The sequence below is a fragment of the Benincasa hispida genome, chromosome 11, assembly GCF_027475165.1.
Source record: "Benincasa hispida cultivar pf3 chromosome 11, pf3_genome.v1.1, whole genome shotgun sequence".
NCBI lineage: Eukaryota > Viridiplantae > Streptophyta > Magnoliopsida > Cucurbitales > Cucurbitaceae > Benincasa > Benincasa hispida.
The window spans coordinates 14,496,124-14,519,548 of NC_143488.1; the positions used below are offsets into that span (position 1 = coordinate 14,496,124).

Consider the following 23,425-nt stretch of genomic DNA (forward strand, 5'->3'; position numbering starts at 1 on the left):
TGTTTGAGGGTCACCTAGAAAGTCTAGGACTACGAGTTTTATAATTTAGGGAAAGTGGGAGAAAAACCCATGGGTATATAATCCTTTGTGAAGACAAACCATAGGTATGTGATGTCTTAGTTTATTGTATTTCTCTTTAAAAACTCAACAACTCAACATTATGTGTATATATGTGTTATCATTGGAGATTTAGTTCAAGTGGGAGTTTGTTGGGTTTTATGTCCTAAAACTCGTGGTTTGTAAACAGTAAACTTATTCTGTTATCAAAAGATGTTATTGAGGTTTATTCAATAAAGTTTTTATTGAATATATGAATTACTCATTTCGTTTTAGAATGAACCTAAATCCAATAAACTAAAATCCATGGCTATTACATGAGTACTTGGACTTTATGTGGAGACATAAAAGTGGATCAACTTTGAGTAAATAGTCTAAATGGTCTATAGTATATGGATAATGTTGGGTACTTTATTCTGGAGTTACTATCGGATGTAGCCCACTTTGTATTTAGTACAAACGATTTGATCTTGAATCGTTCATGTGGAGACATGCGAGTGGAAGTGTCCTGTGCAAAGAGTTTGTATAAGACCAGACCAAGAAATAAGTCACTCTTACTTTATAACATTGTTTACTGTTTAAGACTAACTATTTCAAATCGATCACCTAGGTAACTTGACCTTAATCCTAAGTTAATTATGAACACCTGTATATTCGAGATTATCCTTGGATTTGCATGGGTTGGCTCAACAGTGCCAGCTTAATAAGCTCTCTATTTCAGTGGTAAGACCGGGTAGATAGTTGGGGACATAGGGTGCAAAACGAAATTCACTTCTACCTACTTTTAGGGATAGTAGAGAGGTTGTTCCCTTAAATGCTTACTCCAAATTTTGAACAATAGGCCCCACCCTCTCATTGGCCCGAGAAGAACTTAGTTTGGTGATTGGATCATAAACCAATTGTTCATTAGAGGATCAATAGGACTTAAGGAGTAAGATGTAATCTCGAGGGTAAAACAACTTTTGACTTAGTCATTATTACGAACAACCTGTGAAGGGTTGACTTACTATGGTTATATCGAGTGGACATAAATATATCTACAATGAGGAGAGTGCAACTACTGGATTTTAGTGAAGTGATCTAGTAGTTAAAGAATGTTGGTTAATTGGTTTAAAGAGTATAGCCGATTAATCTTGGATTGGTGGAGTCCATAATCTATAGGTCCATGAGGTCCCCTTACTAGCTCATATCAGACTAAACCTTAAAACAGTGTGACAAATGAATTTGAAGTGTTCGAATTCAATTTTTGGAGTAAAGTGTTAAATATATTCGATATATTTAACCTAATGGTTAATTGTGAGTTAAACATTGAGAGAGAAAAAGATGTTTGAATAATATTTAAATATCAAAGACTATAAACCCTTCATTTTCTTCAATAACTTCTCTCATTATTATTTGGGAGATGAAAAGAAAGGTTATTTCATCTTCCACATGTACTATTGTAAATACTCCAAAATGTGTTGGAGTGTTAAGGTGTTGAAAATATTAAAGTTGTTGAAGGTTTTGGAAAAGTGTTTTTCTCTAAAAAAAAAAAAATCATTCCCTCTCTAGATTATTCAAAGAAGCCCACAAACTCTCTATGGTTCTCTACCCCAAGAATACCGAGGTCTCCACGTGGTGGTGTCTGTTGGTTTTGAACACTTGTTGCTGTGTTTTTTATTGTTTGTGTGTCGAAGTTTTTGGAGACGAAATCGTGAAGAGACTAATATTCAAGGGTACGTTTTCCGAATCTTATTTTCTTTTTAATTATATATATATATATGCTTAATTGATCATGTGTATTCTGTTTCCGTCACATATATTCTTTGCGCGTTATGTAAAATTAAAATTAGGATGCGATCTTTTCCGCAATGGGTATTCGCATATCCTTTCAATTGGTATCAAAACTAAGTTTCCGTCCTAATTTTAATTTTCAAATGTATACATAATAATAATGGGATTATTAATTCTGCATAATTGTATGTTGAATGAGGTTTGCTCATTTGGATGTTTTCAAGATTGGTTTTAGATTTTTACTATTTGTTAAAAATTCGATAGTAAAGGTCCCAATGTTTTTGGCAATTTTTTATAAGCTATCAAGTTCGTGTTTGATGTCTATGTCGATCGTGATCAAGTTCCGACTTTTATTTGGTGGAAAATGGAGCAGAGATGGAGTATTACAAATGAACAAGCAAATGAGCTGTGTGGAGTGTGGCAACACTGCGAACAGCATTGCAATGCTACATGGTTTGGCGGTTCGGCTTTTGATGGTTCGGATTCCAACTATTTTTCTTCATTATTAATTGTAAGAATTTAGTTTTATTATTTTTTGTTTAATTAAATTAATATTTTTTATATTAGTTTAATTAAATGTTTAGGAAACCAATCCCAGTCCAAATTGAAGCTTTTAATTTATGCATTTGATGTATGATATTTTTTGTTGTATGTCATAATGTATGTCATATAACATAATCCCATCATAGGATATACTATGTTCATGCATATATTTTAATGCAAACGTTATATTATAAAATTGCATGATAAATTAAGCATATTCATGCATCATTTACATTAAAATTGTTATAATATATATATTAGATGTATGGATAGATTTTTTTTTTTTCATTACTTTAAATATATATAAGTGTTATGTATGTAATGGAAAAGAAATTGCATGTTTTCATAATAAAACCTATGTTTAATTCGATTAAAAATAGGCTTAATCTTTTATTTTTGTTTAATAGGATTAAATTGAGTTCTTGAATAAAAGATTAAATGTGTAACAAATGTATCTACTTGGGACCTTTGTCTAAGGACAGTTCTATCCAGGCTGGGGTATTTAAGCTAATGGAAACGGAACACCCCTACCTAGAAACTGGCCTGGAAGGTGAATAGATAGATTTCTTGCATGCATGCAATGAGTGATTCATATTTATTAGAGTGTTTAATAAACATAAATAAATGTTGTTAAACTATCCAATGTAGATGTTACTTTGGGCAAATTTTAAAAACATCTAGTAAAATTATTAGTCAAATTTTCTAAGTTGGTAATGCACTCAGTGGGAGGAAAATGGGTATCTGATATTTCATTTTTTTCCTTTTATGTTTCTCCTTGAACATTTACACCGTGAGGTCTATGCTTGGCCTTGAGGCACCTTTCCTTGTGCCCTCCTACGGGTGGTGTTTGCGTAGGTCAATATCAAGGTGAATAGAGAGAGTGTTTATGGTAAGTGTGAGTGGGACGTGTGTCAACACATCTCACAGACTCTTTTTAGTTTGTAGTAAACTTTCATGCTTGGCCTCAAAGCACTTTTACTTGTGCCCCATTACAGATGGCATTTGCTTGAATTTTTTATTAAAATCTTCAGATAACTAATATAAATAAATTGTATGATTTTAGCAATTTAATAATGACGAACGCTACTTTAAACATGCTTTCTGTTGATAAGTTAAACGACGATAACTATATAAGCCAAAAAATACTATTAATACGGTTCTCATTATCGATGACCTACAATTCGTCCTAGTTGAGGATCGTCCTCTAGCCCCAGCCGCTAATGCATCCCAAAATGTTTGAAAGCCATATGAGCAATAGGTAAAGACGAATGAAAAGGCCTGAGCGTATATCTTGGCCAGCTTGTCTAAAGTTTTAGCTAAGAAGCATGAGCCTATGCTCTATGTGAGATCATGGAGTCCTTGAGGGAAATGTTTGGACAATCGTCCTCACAACTCAAGCATGATGCTCTCAAGTATATCTTCAATGCTCATATGAAATAAGGAATATATGTTCATGAACATATTCTGAACATGATGGTCCACTTTATCGTGACGGAGATGAATGGGTCTGTCATTGATGAGGCTTGTCAGGTTAGCTTCATCTTGGAAACTCTACTTGAAATTTTCCTACAGTTCCGTAGTAATGCTGTTATAAACAAGCTTGACTACAACCTGACCACTCTACTCAATGAGCTACAGACATATCAGTCCTTAATGAAAGTCAAAGAACGGAAGGGTGAGGTAAATGTTGCCTCGTCCTCCAAAAAGTTCTATACCTTTGGAACAAAGTCTTCATATTCTTCCTCTGGCACCAAAAAGTGGAAGAAGAATAAGGGAAGTAGGGGAAAATGATGCGTTATTTTATTAATTGTGGAAAATGGATGATATGCGTTGATGGAATTACGTTGTGCACTCACGTTTTCCCAGCGGAATTCAAGTGTAAATTCGTCTGAGATTCCTAGTAAGTCCAGGGTCGAACACAGAGACTTGTGAAAATAGTTTGCGTTGATAATTTTCTTATGAAAACTTTGCAGTAACCGGTAAAATAAATAAGGTGGTTGGTTTGTTGTTGTGTTAATGAAAATAATAATAAATGCGGCAGAGTTCGAAAAGAGTTGGCAACGAAAAATACGATGAATATGCGGTGAACGGGTTGAGAAGGGTTTCGGCTAACACTCCCTAGGTTGCGTTCATGCCTTGTGATCATGCACCATGCATACAATAGTAAACCACCTCTCGGCGTGAATGCCACGGCTTCTAAGACTAGAACGCAGGTGATAAATATGCGATAAGTCTACAGGGTTTACACATAAACTTCTATTTCTATTTATGCAATGACAACATGACATTCACACAAATATGCGACCGCATAATATCATTCCTATGCCTAGGATGCATGCGATGCAAGTTAACAAACAGAGCTTATCTCTAAGTCCCTATTTCTTGTTTATGTAGGCCTAATCTTGCTCTTTCAAGTCAGATTCTAACCTAGCTCTCTCGAGACATTAGGTTCTTTCTTTATATTCTCTCTCGAGCAACTCTAAAGAGATGTTTCGCACAGCATAAAACAAGATAATCGCAAGCAATGAACTTCCTAGATCATGTTAGCTTAGTTCTTCTCAACCCATTCAACTCGTTTAGCTACTCATGCGTATTAAAAGAGTGTGCAGATATAGAAATAAAACTTCCATTGAATAGATAAAAGATGGAGTACAGAATAATAATGCAAGTATAGTAAAGAGCCTGGAGTAATTTCTTGCCACCATGTGTTACACTGTTTTACTCGTGCTCTAAAGATATTATCGCTTTTGCGAGAGTCAACCCGCTCTCTGCTCTTACACCCCAAGGTTCTCTCTCGAGCCGCCTTGGACGATCTCCGGTGTCACCACTCTTCTCTAGCTCTGCCATGAAATGGAAAAGAAAACTATTAACAGAGGTGTGAACTTGTAAAGTGATGAAGTAATTGACTGCTTAACTTCTTCTCTGAAGAATGCACTTAGTATTTATAGGGCATCAAAGGTGAAAGGTGGCTTCTCTCTCCTGGACGTATAAATGGGACAGCTTTTATTCCTGACTGATGCGCCGGATAGTTGTCACCGATAAAGCTGGATGTACTTTGTGACCATTATCAGCTGTCAACTTAATTTGGATCCGACTACTGTCAGCTTTCCGTCCCATCAATCTTAATTGTCCTTTCGTCCGGATGCGTCCACCATGTTGCGATGATTCTTCTTGAGTGGATGGTTGCGAGCACGATCAACGCAAATTCTTGCGGTGAAGTTGCGCTTGACCGATGTATTCCTATGATCGCATTCTTTGCACTGCGTTAACGCATTGTTCTGCACAAAATAAAAAATAAAGATCAATTACCCTAATGCGTTGGACGCATGCGACCGCAATATTGTAGAATTTATGCTTAATGAACGCAATTTGACATATTCTATCAACGCAATCCAATATTGTTTAAGAACTTAGTACTATGATAACGTGCATTTCTGCCTGTTCTCAGAAAGTTAACCCTGCCCTTTGCAAAAGGGGAAGAAAACCAAAGCTGCAAAGGAAATCTGTTTCCATTACAATAAAGAGGGACATTAGAAGCAGAATTGTCCCAAGTATTTGGCAGAAACTAAGAAATCGAAACAAGGTAAATGTGATTTACTGGAGTTGGAAACTTGTTTAGTGGAGAATGATAATTCTACTTGGATAATTGATTCAGGCACCATTAACCATGTTTGTTCTTCATTTCAGGGAATTAGTTCTTGGCAGCAACTGAAGACTGGTGAAATGACAATGCGGGTTTGAATTGGGCACGTCATCTCAGCTGTGGCAGTGTGAGGACTCCGACTTTGTTTATAGAAATATTACCTTTTATTAGAAAATGTTTATGTAGTTCCTGACTTAAAAAGGAACTTGATTTCTATAAAATGCTTATTAGAACAGTCATACACTTTAAATTTTAATATGAATAAAGTGTTTATTTTTAAAAAAAATGGTGTTAAGATTTGTTCTACAAAGTTAGAGAGAAATCTTTATGTGCTAAGGTCATTAGCAGCAAAGTCCCTCCTTAATATTGAATTAATTAGAACTACAATAACTCAAAACAAAAGACAAAAAGCTTCTTTTAAAGAAAATGTCCATCTTTGGCATCTATGATTAGGTTACATTAATCTCCATAGGATTGAGAGATTGGTTAAGAACGGACTTCTAAGTGAGTTAGAAAACGATTCGCTACAAGTATGTAAATCATGCCTTGAAGGCAAAATGACTAAGAGATATTTTACTGGAAAAAGTCATGGAGTCAAAGAACCCATAGAGCTTATATATTCGTATCTTCGTGGTCCTATGAATGTTAAAGCAAGAGGAGGGTTTGAATATTTCATCACCTTTACAGATGATAATTCAAGCTATGGGCATGTTTACTTATTGCAACACAAGTTTGAAGCTTTTGAAAAGTTCAAAGAGTACAAGGCTAAAGTTAAAAATGCACTAAGTAAAACAATAAAAACACTCCGATCAAATCGAGGTAAAGAGTATATGGATTTAAAATTCTAGGACTATTTAATGAAACATGGAATTGTACTCCAACTCTCAGCACCTGGTACACCTCAGCAAAACGATGTAGCAGAAAAGAGAAATTGAACCTTGTTAGGCATGGTTCGAACCATGATGAGTTTATTGGGATTGATGCCCTAAATCTCGTAGGGTCCTACAGTTTGTGATTGTAATGTACAAACATTTGATTTATATAATAAATATTTTATATTTATTTCAAAATTAGTTGCATTAACTACAAACCAATAAACTAACATCCAGGGCTATCTTGTAGCTTAAACATGTATGTAGAGACATACGAGTGGATCATATTTAAGTGATAACCTAAATGGTCTGTAGTAGGTGAATAAGGTTGGATACCTTATCCTGGTGTCACTACGAGTATGGCCCACATTATAGGTGTTACAATTGTTGTAAAGTGCTACAATTGATCAGATACTGATCATTCATGTGAAGACATGTGAGCAGGGATATTCTATACAAAGGAGTTTGTATAAGACCAGACCACGAAATGTTTAGTCTTATTATATAATGTCATTCATAATAGAGACTTATGTTTCACCAGGATGACTATAGGTAACATGAACTGAATCCTAAGTGAGTTGTGGACTCCTACCTATGAGGGTGGTCCTTTGATTTGTATGGGTGAGAGTGGCCAGATCGCCAACTCAACAAGCCTATCATTTTGGGGATTCGTTTGATTGGGGAGCTGGGAACACAGCTACACAAGATGGAATTCACTCCTTCCCCAATGTCGGGGTAAGTAGATAAATTGCTCCCTTAAAGGCTGATTCCGAGGCTTGAATAATGTGGCGTCACACCCTTTCCTGGCCCGAGAAAGGTTTGATCATAATTCGACTATGGTTTATTGTTCGTTAGAGGGATCAATGGTACTTAAGAAGTTAGATGTAACTACAGGGACAAAACGGTAATTTTGGCCCTAACTGTATTTACGAGCAATTTGTGAAAGGTCATCGTATTGTTGATTGGTTATATCCAATGGACATATAAATATATATGTAGTGCGAAAAGTGCAGCTTTCAGTCTTTAGTGGACTACCCGACAGTTAACAAATGGTGGATAATTTAATTAAAGAGTTTAATTAATTCTTTACGTACCATTGAAGCTTCAAACTACAGGTCTATGAGGTCCCCTCGGTAGCTCAATGATAATAAATGAGAATCATTTTTTGGATTAATTTGAATTGTTCAAATTAATTGAGGGAATTAATTATATATGATATAATTAAGTTAAATTAATTATATATGATATAATTGTTATAATGTATTTGATACATTATTGAAGGAACTCTTATTCAAGAGAACCAGTGAGCGGAAGCAAGATCTTTCCAAGTTCATTGTGAAAGAATAAACACATTCACAAACATACAAGAACAGTTATGCATTAAAGAGAAAATTACAGCATACTTTCTCACTACAACAAAAGGAATTGAGAGACATACATTTGAAGAACTCTTCTTCTGGAAATCCCTCGCTCTCGTGAGCAATTGTACAGCAATCTCTCGCTTTCGTGAGCAATTGTACAACAATCTCTTACTCTCGTGAGCAATCGTCTAGCAACCTCTCGTTGTCGTCACAATCACAAACAGTCTAATCCTCGAACAGCAACCCTTGACACTACCACTCAGCAACATTGGTATTCTCGGAGTGAGAATCCAGGAGGTGTGGGCTCTGTGTGAATTTGGTAGAAGGAAGGAGGAAGTATACGATCAATCTACACAATCAAGTAAGTAGGAGAAAGATTTTGTCTATCGTATAGACAGTGGGTACTTGATCGTCTAACAATCCCGCTCTCATGAGCAATTGTCTAGCCAATCGTCTAGCAAATCTCTCGCTCGATCATTTAGTCTCTTGTGAGGGTTATCGTGTAGTCTCTCGTGAGCGATCGATTAGTAAATCAATAATGAAGTGATCGTCCATAAATGAAAACTCTTTTCATTTTATTCTTCGGTTATTAAAACTGAAATTAACCTCCCGCTAGCACGGTTAATTGGAGAAAAGAAATAACTAACTAAACAATTATCTCATAATTGTATTATTATAAATAAATATAATAACTAACTTATCATATTATATTTATGACCTATAGTTTTAATATCACATCATATGTAATACTTAAACCATAGTTGTTTTCTTCTTTATTTAATATAAATCATATTTATATCAATTCCTCCAATTAATGTATCTAATGCATCAAATCAATTATTTCACATATAATTGAACCAATTTAATGATATCATATATAATCAAATTCCCTATTGTTAATTTCAACACCTCAAATTAACCCAAAAACTGATTCTCAACTTGAATCCATTGAGCTACCAAGGGGACTTTATGGACCTATAGCTTGAAGTTTCAATGGTATGTGAATAACTGACTAAACTCTTTAATCACGATATCCACCATCCGTTAGCTACCGGAAACTCCACTAAAGACCGACAACTGCACTTTTTTCACTACAGATATATTTCTATGTTCATTGGATATAACCAATTAAGAGTACGATAACCCTTTACAGATCGCTTGTAAGTACAGCTAGGCCAATTTACCGTTTTGCCCCTATAGTTACATTTAACTCCTTAAGTACCACTGATTCATCTAATGAACAATACATCATAGTCCTACTATGAGTGAGCACCTCTCGGGTCATGAGAAAGTATGTGGCGCCACATTATTCAAGCCCCGGAATCAACCCTTAAGAGAGCAATCTATATACTTACCCCTACTTCGAAAAAGAAGTGAATTCTATCTTGTGTAGCTGAGTTCTCAACTCCCCAATCAGAAAAATTTCCAAAGTGGTAGGTTTAAGTCGATAATCAGGCCACTCGCACCCATGCAAATCAAAGAACCACCCTCATAGGCAGGAGTTCCCAACTTACTCAGGATTAAGGTTGTGTTACCTATAGTCATCCTAGTGAAATGAAAATCTCTGTTATGAACGACATTATATAATTAGACTAAACATATCATGGTCCGGTCTTATACAAAGTCCTTTGTATAGGATACCCCCGCTCGCATGTTTCTACATGAATGATCAGGATCAGACCATCTATAGCACTTTACAACACTTGTAACATCTATAAAAGTGGGTCGTATCCGTAGTGTCATCAGGATAAGGTTTCCCTCCTTTATCTATATACTAGAGACCATTTAGGTTATCACTTAAGGCATGATCCACTTGTATGTCTCCACATACATGCTTAAGTTACAACGATAACCAGGGATCTTAGTTTATCGGTTTGTGGTTAATGCAACTAAAATATCTTATATTTCATAGACAACAGTGAAGAAAATATCTCATATTATTACATCACAAGTGTTTTTTCATATATGTGTTTACAAACTACAGGACCCTACGAGATTTTGGGCATCAATCCCAACAATTATAATATAAAGTTTATTTAAGAGGAAATAAATATTTGAATATAATTCAAATATTAATATATGAATTGGATTCATATTATATAAGTTAATTTAAATATGATTTATATTAAAAGCCATTTGTGAGAGAAAATTGAAATTATAGGTTATATTGTATTTGATACAATATAAAAACTATAGGTTATATGTTATATGTGATATAACATATAGTTATGTAAATATGTATAATAAATTAGTTATTATATAAATTTAATTTTTTAAATAAATAATTAATTAATTTTTTGGGAGGGAATTAACTTCCCTCCCCAATTTTCTCTCCACCCACATTTGATGTGGGTGGTTAACAGAGAGAGTGAGGTTGTCTTTCTTCTTCTTCCTCCTACAACACAGAATGGTTCTAGGTTTTTTAGAGAAAAATTCCTTCACACCTCGTCTCTTCTCTCAAAATTTTTCCCTTCCTTCTCAATCCAAAATCACCAAAGCCCACACCTCCTGAACTCTCACCAAAGAATATTAAGATTCCCAAGTGGTTGTGTCCATTTGGCTCATTTGGATTTCATAGTAATTGTTGGATGCATGTTGGTTAACACGCTCCCAAGACTACTTCTAGCTCATGTGATAGATAGCCTTTCTATCTCGAGGTCAACATTGACTTTCGGCGCATCGCCTTCATTCAAATATTGTTTGCAACTTGGTCGCACAAGCTACAATACGCCCAAGACTAAAAGAGGTTCCTACAAAAATACAAAACTTAACAAACTATTAGCTGCCAAGTCCCCGGCAATGGCGCCAAAAACTTGGTGATAAAAATTTGGGGACGTAATATTTATGCGATGCATGTCTTAGGTTATGCGTATGTTTTCATGTGTCGATGATCATGCGTTGGAATGGAAAGTATGCGTTGATCTCGTATGCAATGACCATGCATTCCTATCACAAATTTTCTTGCTCTCTCGCCAAGTATAACGAGATCGCAAGTTTCTCGGGTGATCCAAGGTCGAACTCAGGGACTTGGAACTTATGTGTTTATGAAGCAATTCGTTTGAGGCAATGAATAAAAGTAAAAAAGAAGAAGCTAATAGATTACACACAACTCCTACTCCTAACTAATCAGATTGAGCAATGGAAGACTTGCGATGAGAATTGGTAGATATGCAACAACTGTTAACGCATAGTAATGTTCATTATCTTAAGTTGCTCGAGTAATCCCAGCTCACCACACTAACGCATCGCACACCTCTCAGTGGCCAGCCACATGCCTATATCTCTATAGTGCATGGTTGCGTCGAGCATAAGACCGTGCCTATCTCTAGGAACAATGCATACTTTGCTTTAGTGCGTCTTATCTCTTACCTTCTCAGGCAGTTAGATGCGGCTATTTAACTCGTAGACAAGCATTGCAACAGCCCATAGACAAGCATTGCTACAGCCTCACACCAAGCAAAGAGGATTAACTCATTATACTCGCACAACGCACACCACTCCGTGGGTTGCTACATGCGTCCTATCTCTAGGCTACACGATTGAATATGTGATGGCCTTTGATAATTAAACGATGAAGGTAAACAATGATAAAGATAAAGAAGATGAAGAAGATGGCGTTGAAGGAATTGAGATATACATTGATTACAAAATGTCTTAATATCTTAAGCTAAAATACAATACAATACAGAGATCAAAAAAGAAATGAAAGACTTTGCGTCAAGGCTGTTGGTGGTGCCATGGATGGATGGTGAAGACGTCTCGCTCGAGCTCTATCTCCAGCGAAAGCTCCGGTCGTCACTCGGAATGGTTTATGGAGATGAAGAATCCTCACAGAAAATCTCGCTCATGCTATTATCTGTGATCGCAAACATCTGCCTTAAGGCAGAAGCTCGGATGTTTTGAAATGAAGGTCCTAGGAGCTATTTATAGAGTTTAAATGCCGACAGCAATCATGATTGCATTCTGTCTCACTATTGCCTTTGTCGCGGTATGGGCAGTGTTACATCATCTTATCTTGTTGATACTCCTAAGGTATACGTTCAAGCTTATTTCAACTGAAGCATCAACGCATTTCACCCATCTTGCGATCGCTCTCTATTATGGTTATAACTCCGTAGCTGCAATCTCTAAGCAATGAACGCATTCGATCGATAGCCGCAACATCCATGCGATGAATGTATGCGATCACCGCATGCGATCGTCTATGCGATAGCTCGGCTTCACCGAATGCAACTGTCTTTGCGGTCACTTGGCTTCAGGCATGTGTTTGATTCCTGCGATAGCTACAACAATAGACAATTTGACACAGAATAACGCATAATATTGAGTTAGCCAGGATTTTTAATGCTGATCGACACAAATTCTAAGTAAGGCCACCGCATTTTCTATTTGTCATCCCTCATAATTATAAATAAAAGGCTTATAATAACTGGCATTTCTACCAATTATCAGCATGTTGTATATTTGTTGAATTAATGCATGATATGTCTTTTATTCTTCTATAAAATTTAACTGAAAAATTGGGTTTGGGACGATGCTTCCGTTCAAGGGCCCTTCAATGGGATTCTTCAGAGTTATGCTTCCTTACCTGACTCGTTCTAGGGTTATGTTTTACAAACTGCAGCTTATATTTTAAATTGTGTTCCATCCAAGAGTGTTTCTGAAACACCTTTGGAATTATGGAATGGTCGTAAAGGTAGTTTACGACATTTTAGAATCTAGAGTTGCCCAGTATGTGTGCTTGAGGCTAATCTTAAGAAATTAGAACCTCGTTCAAAATTATGCTTATTTGTAGACTACCCCAAAGGAACGAGAGGTGGTTACTTCTACGATCCAAAAGATAAAAAGAGTTTGTATTGAAAAATTCTATATTCTTAGAAGATGACACATAAAGGAGCATAAACCACACAGTAAAATAGTATTGAATGAGCTTTCTAGCGAAACTACTGAACCTTCAACAACAGTTGTTGAAGAGCGAAATACATCGACAAGAGTTGTTGATGTCGGTTCATCTAGAAGGTCGCATCTACCTTAAATGTTGAGTGAACCTCGACGTAGTGGGAGGGTTTTGGACTCTTCTGTTCATTATATGGGTTTAACAAAAACCCTAGCCGTCATATCTGATGGTGAAGTTGAGGATCCATTTTCATATAAGAAAGCGATGGAAGATGTTAACAAAAATGAATAGATTAAAGCTATGAATCTCGAAATGGAGTCTATGTACTTCAATTTAGTCTGGGATCTTGTAAATCAACATGATGGGGTAAAACCTATAGGTTGCAAATGGATCTACAAGAGAAAAACGGGTGCAGATGGTAAGGTGCAAACCTTTAAGGCTAGACTAGTGGCAAAGGTTATACCCAGGTTGAGGGAGTTGACTGTGAGGAGACTTTTTCACTTGTTTCCATGTTAAAATCTATTTGTATACTCTTGTTCATTGTCGCATATTATGACTATGAGATCTGACAAATGGACATTTAGACTTCTTTTCTGAATGGCAATCTTGAGGAGACCATTTATATGCAGCAACCAGAGGGATTCATGACCAAAGGTCAAGAGAAAAAGGTTTGCAAGCTTAATCGATCCATTTATCGATTGAAACAAGCTTCTTGATCTTGGAACATAAGATTTGATTCTACGATCAAGTCTTATAGTTTTGATCTAAACGTTAATGAAAAATCATCAACAATTCAGTAGCTTTTTTAGTGTTATATGTGGATAATATCCTACTCATTGGGAATGATGTAGGACTACTGACTGACATAAAACAGTGGTTGGCAACCCAATTCCAAATGAAATATTAAGAGAGATGCAATTTGTTCTAGGCCTTCAGATCTTTAGAGATCGTAAGAATAGCTAGCTTTGTCTCGAGCATATATATTAACAAAATACTTGTCAAGTATTTGATGCAAAACTCCAAGAGAGACTCATTACCTTTCAGGCACGGGGTTGCTTTGTCTAAGGAACAGTGTCTTGAGACATCTCAAAAAGTTGAGGAAATGAGACGGATCCCCTATGCATTAGCAATTGGCAGCCTAATGTATGCGATGTTTTGTACTAGACCTAACATCTGCTATGCAATGAGGATAGTCAGTGGATACTAATCTAATCCAGGATTAGATCATTAAACTATCGTTAAAAACATCCTAGTATCTTAGAATAAGTGGAAGATTGTTGAGGTTGATGCTCCAAATCTACGAGACATGTTGTTAAAAACATCTACGAGACATGTCTCATTTTTTCTAGATCAAGTGAGAGATATTACTGGGCGCGTATTGTATGCCCTATTTTCTTGTTTTTGTGTACATTATATTTATTTGTTCTTTCTTTTGTACATCCCACTAGCTTTAGAATAAGTGGAAGATTGTTGGGGTTGATGCTCCAAATCTCGTGGGTCATGTAGTTGTAATTGTATTGTACAAACAATTTATTTTTCTAATAAAATAAACTAAGATCCAAGGTTATCTTCTGAAACTTAAACATGTATGTAGAGACATACAGGTGGATCATGTATAAGTGAAAACCTAAACGATCTGTAGTAGATGGATAAAACTGGGTACTTTATCCTTGTGAGACTACAAATACGACATGTTTTTTAGTTGTTACAATTGTTATAAAGTGCTACAAATGATCTGATCCTAATCATTCATATGTAGACATGTGAGTAGAGGTGTTCTATGTAAAGAGTTTGTATAAGATCGGACCACGAAATGTATAGTTCTCTTTATATAACATCATTGATATGTGAGACTTACATTTCATCAGGATGACCATAGATGACTTGACTTGAATCCTGAGTGAGTTCTAAACTCCTACCTATGAAGGCAGTCCTTTGATTTATGGGTGAGAGTGGTTAGTTTTGCCGACTCAATACGCATTCGTCTGATTTGGGAGTTGGGAACACAGCTATACAAGAAGGAATTCACTCATTCTCTATAATTAGAGACTATAAATAAATTGCTCTCTTAAGAGTTGATTCTGGGGCTTGAACAATTTGGCGCCACGCCCTCTCCTTGCCTTAGAGGGGTTTGGTCATTGTTGGACTATAACTTATTGTTCATTAGAAAGATCAGTGGTACTTAAAGAGTTAGATGTAATTACAAGAGGAAAACAGTAATTTTGGCTCAGCTGTACTTACAAGCAATTTGTGAAGGGTCAACGCCCCGATGATTGGTTATACAATGGACACAGAAATATATGTGAAAAGTGCAGGTGTCAATCTTTAGTAAAGTGACTGATAGTTAATGAAAGTTGATTAATTTAATCAAAGAGTTTGATTAATTAATCGAGTACCATTAAGGCATCAAACTATAGATCCATAAGGTCCCCTCATTAGTTCAATTGGGATAAAATGATAATCGAATTAATTGTTCAAATTAATAAAGGGAATTATTTATAAAAAATTGTATGAGATATAATTTGAGAGAGGAAAAAAAAAAAGCAACCGTAATATGAATTTGATTCATATTAAATATTTGAGAGAATTTGAATTTGATTATATATATATATTAAATAAAAATTAGTTTTATTTAATTACATGTATGTTTTTTAATTATATAAAATAGGTTAATTAAAATACATATTAATTAAATGAAAATTAGTTTTATTTTATTATATATTTTTTTAATTACATAAACCTTTTATTTTCTTCAATAAATTCTCTCATTATTTTGAAAATGAAAAGAAAGGTTCTTTCATCCTACACTGCATTATTATAAATACTCCAAAATGTGTTGAAGTCTTACAGCATTGAAAATATTGAAATTATTGAAGGTTTTGAAAAAGTGTTTTTTCTCTCAAAACAAAATCATTCCCTCTCCCAATTATTCAAAGAATCCCATCAACTCTCTACGGTTCTCTACCCCAAGAATACCGAGGTCTACCTGGTGGTGTTTGTTGGTTTTGAACACTTGTTGCTGTATTTTTTATTGTTCGTATTCGAAGTTTTTGGAGATAAAGTCGTGAAGAGACTAATCTTCAAGGGTACGTTTTCCGTTTTCCGAATCTTCTCTTCCTATTAATTTCTATATATATGCTTAAGTGATCATGTCTATTCTGTTTCCGTCACATATATTCTTTGCACGTTATATAAAATTAAAATTAGGATGTGATTTTTTCCTCAATGGGTACTCGCGTATCCTTTCAAAACACAGATATTCCAACTCAACTATGCATCCCAAGTACAGACAATCTAACTCCGCATATAAGCTAACTTTTTAGATAATTATTACCAACTCAATTCAACTAAACTCTGCGCCACACGCCTCCAAAAGAAAAGAAAGACAATTTTGAAGTTGCATCAATTTTTAATTTGGTGAAACTGCACCTTAAGAGTTACAATCTTGAAAAAATGCACTAATTTATTTTTTAGGATTTTGTTTGAGAAATCATTGAAAGATTGTTGATATATTCGATCAATTATAAAGAATATATTCGATCAATTATATTCGATCAATTATAAAGTCTCACTTAAAATAAAAGACTCAACGTTCACATATTGAAGCTCGAGAGTTTCTAAACCGTTCAAAAAACAACAAATACAATATAACTAAAACAATTACCACGGTAAATAATGCAGCCTACCAAACCTGAAATCTATACCTAACTGATATGATTGCTACGCAAACCAAGGCGTGCATTCAAAATACTATATATATATATATATATATATATATATATATACCAAAAAAACACGAAGAAGTCTAATCCCACAACAAAAGAAATTAGGGATTTTTTTACTTTCCTTATCTGAAATCAAAACATACCGGAAACGTGAAGAACAAAATCACTCTCTGTTCGAGCGACCAACTACAAAACCTCTTTGCTTAGGTGATACATCATAAATCTCTCTGCCCACCGTGAGGAGAATTGCGGCAACACTTAGACAGGAGAATCCTTTCCATTATCACAAGATAATTAACTGTAAATTGTAGACAAAACTGATCCTTTTGCAAGCAAAAAGATGAGTCCAACCAATCTCTTTCGTGGGAGAAGAAAGTCAACAGTAACACATGGTTTTTCACGACAGTACCACATGGTCTTTCACAGGTAAGGGAAACCAAAAACTTACTACAATCTTTCTTTTCGTCCATGCACTATAATTTATTCTATACATTGTTTCCACCATTAAAGGTAAGAAATAATAGCTGAAAAGAAACTTTTTGATATAATATATAGAGATGTTTTTTTTTCATAAATAATTAAATATTCATCAAATTTTTTTAAAATAATATCTTATTTCGAATCTTTAGGCAAATCGAATAAATCTTTGATATACAAATATATTCCCCTACTTTTTATGATTCCAAAAAGGAAGGGAACATTAGTTTTTAATTGTCAACAATGAGGATGAGGTAACTAACTTACTATTCAAATACATTGGATTTTCAGAAGTTTGGAAATCAATTATTTCAATATTGCAATCAGACTATTTGATGGAATTGTCTGTTCCTACTAACTTTTTATTCAAATACACAATATTTTCAGAAGTATCAGACAATATATCAATAACTACACATAAATCATTCAAGGGGAAGTTCGATAAAACTGACATCAGCCACAAAAAAATTTTTATTGTCAACAATCCGAGTAAGATTCGAAGTACTGGAACCATCCCAGTACAACATCAAACAAGATATAGAGATGTTGGAAGACAGAAAAAGCGTACCTTGAATATAATCAACAAATTGTTGGAATGACAAATTTGATGGAATATAAGTCTCAACAACCCGATAATCATGATAGCATGAACTTTCATCCCATCTACAACCGAAAAGAATCCTTACTCGTTGTAGGGTCATAACAAAAAAAAAACGATTAAAACAATGACTATTACTTATCGTAAAAAAGACCAACTCTTTTTTTTAGATACTAATAAAATGAAATGTATTTAAAAAAAAAATTTAAATGATGCAATAATATATAAGATGATTATTGATAAAACATGAAAAAAAAAAAACTTAAAATGAGAAATTTTGAATGAAATATAGAGTTTGTTTGATGATAATATATATAAAATAAAAAATAAAAATTAGTTGGAATCAAATATATTAATATGAATTTAAAATAATAAAAAATTAATAAGATAATGTAAAATTTGAAGATCTAATATAAATGAAAATCAAAATTGAGATATACAAATTAGAAATTGATTCATTTTGAATAAATTCAAAGAATGGCTATATCAAATCAAATATGTCTTTAAACTGCCAATTTAAAATTCAAATTGGCCAAAAAAATGTGCCACTTCTTTCTCTCAAATTTGTTTTGTTGGAATCACATAATTAATATACGTTATAGCAACTATGTTGTATTTCTATTTAGAATTGATACATACTATAGCAAGTATACTATATTTCTATTCAGAATTGATACACACTATAGCAATTATACTGTATTTCTATTCAAAATTGATACACGCTATAGCAATTGCACTGTATTCATTAATGTTGTTAGCCAACCATACTAGGGGCAAATTCAGCATTATAAAAGTGAATATCACGTGAGCGACACACATTTTGTCAAAATTCTTATTATTTTCAATTTTTAACATAAATCCAAATGACCCTCAAATTTTGCCATTTTCTCCAATTTTTCTTTAATTTTCAGGACATAAGGGCTTGCAGTGATTCTTAACATGTTTTTCCGGCCCATATCTTTCCACCTACGGCACATGAGCTTTCGAAAGTGGTCCAGACACAACTTTTTCCTAAAAAGAAAAAAAAAAGTAATTGTTTTAAATGTCAAAACTACAAAAAACACTTTCAAATATAGCAAAATGTCATTAATAGCTCTATCAGTGTCTATCACTATCTATCGGTGATAAACAATAATATAAATATTTAAATGTCAAAAACTACTTGAAATATTTTTAAATATAACAATATATCACTCATAGACTACTATCATATATCAGTCATAAACACTAATAGATGCCTATCAGAGTCTATACTGTCCATCGGTGATAGACAATGACATTTTGATATATTTGTAAATAAGTTGACCAATTTTACTATATTTGGAAACAAAAAGGGGGAATCAAACCTTCGATAGAGATGAAGGTTATGTCAATTACCATTGAGTTAAGCCCACTCTTGCATATAGAAATTTGAACACAGGGATTCAATGAAAGTAGAGTTGTATGTCATGTTTTCAGATATTTATTTGGTAGCATATTTAGGGTGTATTTGGTTTAATTTTTCAAATGTTTAATTTTGAAAATAAGGCTATGTTTGGTTTGATTTTCAAGTGTGTGATTTTGAAAATAAGTAATTTTGGAAAAAAAAATAAAGTGTTTAGAAATCACTCAAAATAGCTTTTGAAACACTTTCGAAGTCCTTTTTAAATATTTTTTTATCAAAAAAATTTAAATAAAAATGACTTTTTAAATCATTTTTTTCTCTGGTCAATCCAAACAAGCACTAAGTCATTTTAGAAAAAAATTGAAATATTTGGCAACTCCACAAAATGACGTTTGAAACACTCTCAATGTGTATTTTGAAAAAAAAAATTATCAAAAGAGTTTAAATAGAAATTATCTTTTTTAAATAACATTTTTTTTGTAATCAATGGAAACAGATTCTTAGAAATTGGATTCTAATTTAAATAATTTGAGATGTGTTGGATACTATATTTATAAATTATAAAACTAGTTGCCACTAAATATCAGTTTACAATGAACTATTATTAATTTATTAATGAATATGTTTTGTGTTTTTTTTGTATAATTATTATTTTGTAATATTACTCTTTTTTGAGAAATTGTAATATTATATAATTTACAATACATTATATAATTGCATATTTTAATTGTTTTAAAAAATGAATTGAGTTTATAACATTATATACTATATTTCTAAAAAAGCTATTTTCAAATTTAGGAAAATGAACCAACTTATTATAATTATAATAAAATATTACTATCTATCAAAGTGTCATTTTGCTATATTTAAAAATATTTCTAGCAGTGTAAATATTTATTTAATATAAATTTATATTTTAAAAATTTAAAAATTTAGATACAATGAAAATATACAATATATATATATATATATATTGTTTACAAAATTTACATTGTTTGACTCGAAAATAATTTTAAAAAATATAATCTAAATTGTCGGTTGAATAATTCAATAAATCTAAAAAAACATAAAACAAAATTGGTTCAATAAATCTAAAAAAACATAAAACAAAATTGGTATCGTGAACCAAACCGCTCTCTCCTTACATCTTTACATTGTTGGTTCCATCAAACTTAATTGAAAGTTTGAAATAAGAAATTCATACAATTTGTTGATTTTTTTTTTTTTTTTAATTTTCCAACTAAAAATATCTACATATTTTTATTAATAGCGTTGAAAAAGGAATGGTTCTTGGACCCCACAAAGAACCCGATACACCAACGTTCGACAAATCCCGTCCACACGATATTCATAGGGAGCATCCGAATCTCATCTTATCGCCCATCATAATTATCGTATCTCTTACTTACGTCAATTATCAACACATACTTCTAGTCCCCAATATTTGAACCTCAGCCAACAAGAACGTACTCAATTGATATAGGTTTGTACCATCGACCTCTGACTCTCCCACCCCATACTTTAATTACAATATCTTTAAAAATAATAATAATAATATTTGAACCTCTAATTTATAAAATGTTAAATATAGGTTTAAATCCTATTTTTCTTTCTAAATTTTTAATTTTGATCTATTTTGGTTTCTAATATTTCAAAAATATCTATTTTATTTTCTAAATTTTAAAAAATGGCTCTGTTAACTCTTGACGAAATGGTGAAATGACTTGTATTTTTAGATGATTAGGTTGTCAAATAAATCTTAATAACAATGACCAAAATAAACACTATTTAAAAGTTTGAGGACTAAAATATATATTTTTGAAAATTTAGTAATCAAAATAAAACAAGATTCAAAATTCAGAGACCAAAATAGAATTTAGACCTTAAAAATACTATTTTTGCCTAAATCTTACATTTAGTCCCTCAAAATTTATTCTTATCAAAATTAGTTAAGTAATAATTTTCATACCAAAATATTACAACATGTGAATATATTTTTAAAATCTATAGTGAAAATATAAATAAACAATTAAAAAAAAAAATCTCAAAAATCAACCAAAACTAGTCATATTGATTAAATTTAAGATTTATTGAAATTACATATACTAAAATTGAACAAACTCCACAGTAGTAGGACCAAAAATAATATTTTAACCAACTAGAAAAACATAATATGATCACCGACTTCTCATAGGTGTTTCAAAACTATTGAAAAATGAGAACTAAATAGGTGAACTTAGAACAGTGGGACAGTGTTCGAGACTCAACTTTCTCGATTTTTGTCTTATATATGAATTGATTTCTACTCTAAATATAAGTAGAATATTGTGGCTATTGAAAGAGTATACATACTTTTTAAAAAATATAAAATGTAAGGAGTATTTTTTATTATTTAGCCGTAATAAAATTAAAAACTAAATATCCATCCGTACATACAAATTATTAAACGCAACTTTTTTTTAATTATTAATATAATATTACGCTAATCCCATAAATTCAACCCAAAAAGAAAATGAAAAACAGATAAAAATCCTCTTTCATTCTCCAATTCGATTCAGCACAAACGCTTTTACTTCATCTTCTTAACTAAAGATATTTCAGAATCAAGCTCAAAATTCATCGGATCAACAACTGAAATTCATAAGCATCAGAAACAAAAAAAAAAAAAAAAAAAAAAAACATAGTGATTCGATCTAAACACTACCAGTAATCGATCTCAAGAAAAGTACAAATCAGAGGCATGTTCATGACATCAGATCGGCGTTATTGAGTAAAGAAATTAGAGTAATAATAATTGATTGGAGGATTGAGAAGTAGAGAGAGAAGAATAACCGTGTGTGATTGATTAGTCGGATTGGTGGTCGTGGTGGCCGGCGACGTAGTTGAGGAGGCCTTCGGCGGCTTTATCAGGCGGCGGAAGGGAGGTGTTGGCGAAGAGGAGGACGGCGAGGAGGAAGACGGCGGTGGAGAGGAAGAGAGGCCAGAAATAAGCGAGAAGCGAGAGGAATCTTGGAGCGAGAAGGATGAGAGAGAAGAGAGTTAAACAGAGGATTAGGGTTACAGCAATGTGGAATCTGAACTTCATTACTTTGCTGGGGATCTCCATGGATGAAACTGAAATCAAGAATCAAAGATGATCAACAACAACTTCACTTTTGCTTCTACTTGGAATTTCTTTTTTCTTTTTTTTTTTCCTTTTTTTTTTTTTCCTCTCTGAATTCTGAATTCTTTCTTTCTGTTCAGAGATTCCCTGAGGGTGAGGCTAAAATGTTATGATTTGTTTTTTGTTTGGGAAAGGGAGAAATGGGTAATTCTCTCTTTCTCTCTCTCTATTTTGCTTTTCTTCTATTGAATGTTGTTTCTTTACCCTTTTTAAACTCATAATTCACTCCATTTTTTTGTTATTCAATATTATTATATTATATACTCTTTCATACCTCATTCAAACTTACTTTTAATTTTATCTCATTCCTGACATTTGGTATACTGAGTTGGTTTTTACCGTATGAAGTCCGTGAGTTATGATAGTGTCTATTTAAAGTGTAGATTATTTTAATTTTGGTTATAATAATTTATGTTTTGGTGTAGATTGTTTTAGTATAGATAGGACATAATAAACAGTGTAATAAAGAGAGAGAAGATGAATAAAAAATATTATAACATGTTTCAAAATATTATTATGACAATGGGGCACTGAGTTGGATGTTACCCTCTAAAGTTTGTGGGTTATATATTTAGGGTTGGCAACGAGATCGGGATGAGCAACAAGTTCCCCATCCCCGATGGGGGAATTTACCCCTATTCCCGTCCCTATCCCTGCCATTTGAAGGCAAGGACGAGGGCAGTGATTCCCCGTCGAGGAAACGAGTCCCTACGGAGACCCATTCTCTGTTTCCCCTCTTAATCCCCGTGGGGTTCCCCAGTTAATACCTAATATGGGCTAAATTAGGGTTAGATTTGGGCTTGGATACTTTAGTTGGGTTAGATTGGACTAAATTAAAAATTAGGTGAAATGTAAAAAGTTAAATATCTAATGTATGTATACGTATGTATGTATGTGTCTATATATATATATATATATATCTAATTAAGGTC

At 33.3% G+C, this 23,425-nt stretch overlaps 1 protein-coding gene across 2 annotated transcripts; it reads right to left on the reverse strand.

The window, feature by feature from the left end:
• Positions 1 to 17,992: 17,992 nt before the first annotated feature.
• Positions 17,993 to 22,671, reverse strand: LOC150032423 (uncharacterized). 2 transcript variants are annotated; one of them, XM_090307436.1, is made up of 2 exons: positions 22,163 to 22,671; positions 17,993 to 18,011 (listed from the first exon to the last, which is right to left on the reverse strand). In XM_090307436.1, exon 1 carries the CDS (start codon positions 22,434 to 22,436, stop codon positions 22,176 to 22,178), a length of 261 nt encoding a protein of 86 aa, XP_090163562.1. In that variant the 5' UTR covers positions 22,437 to 22,671; the 3' UTR covers positions 17,993 to 18,011; positions 22,163 to 22,175. The 2 variants fall into 2 exon arrangements, with proteins under 2 accessions (XP_090163562.1, XP_090163561.1); XM_090307435.1 differs by lacking the exon at positions 17,993 to 18,011 and adding an exon at positions 18,765 to 18,957.
• Positions 22,672 to 23,425: the final 754 nt, after the last annotated feature.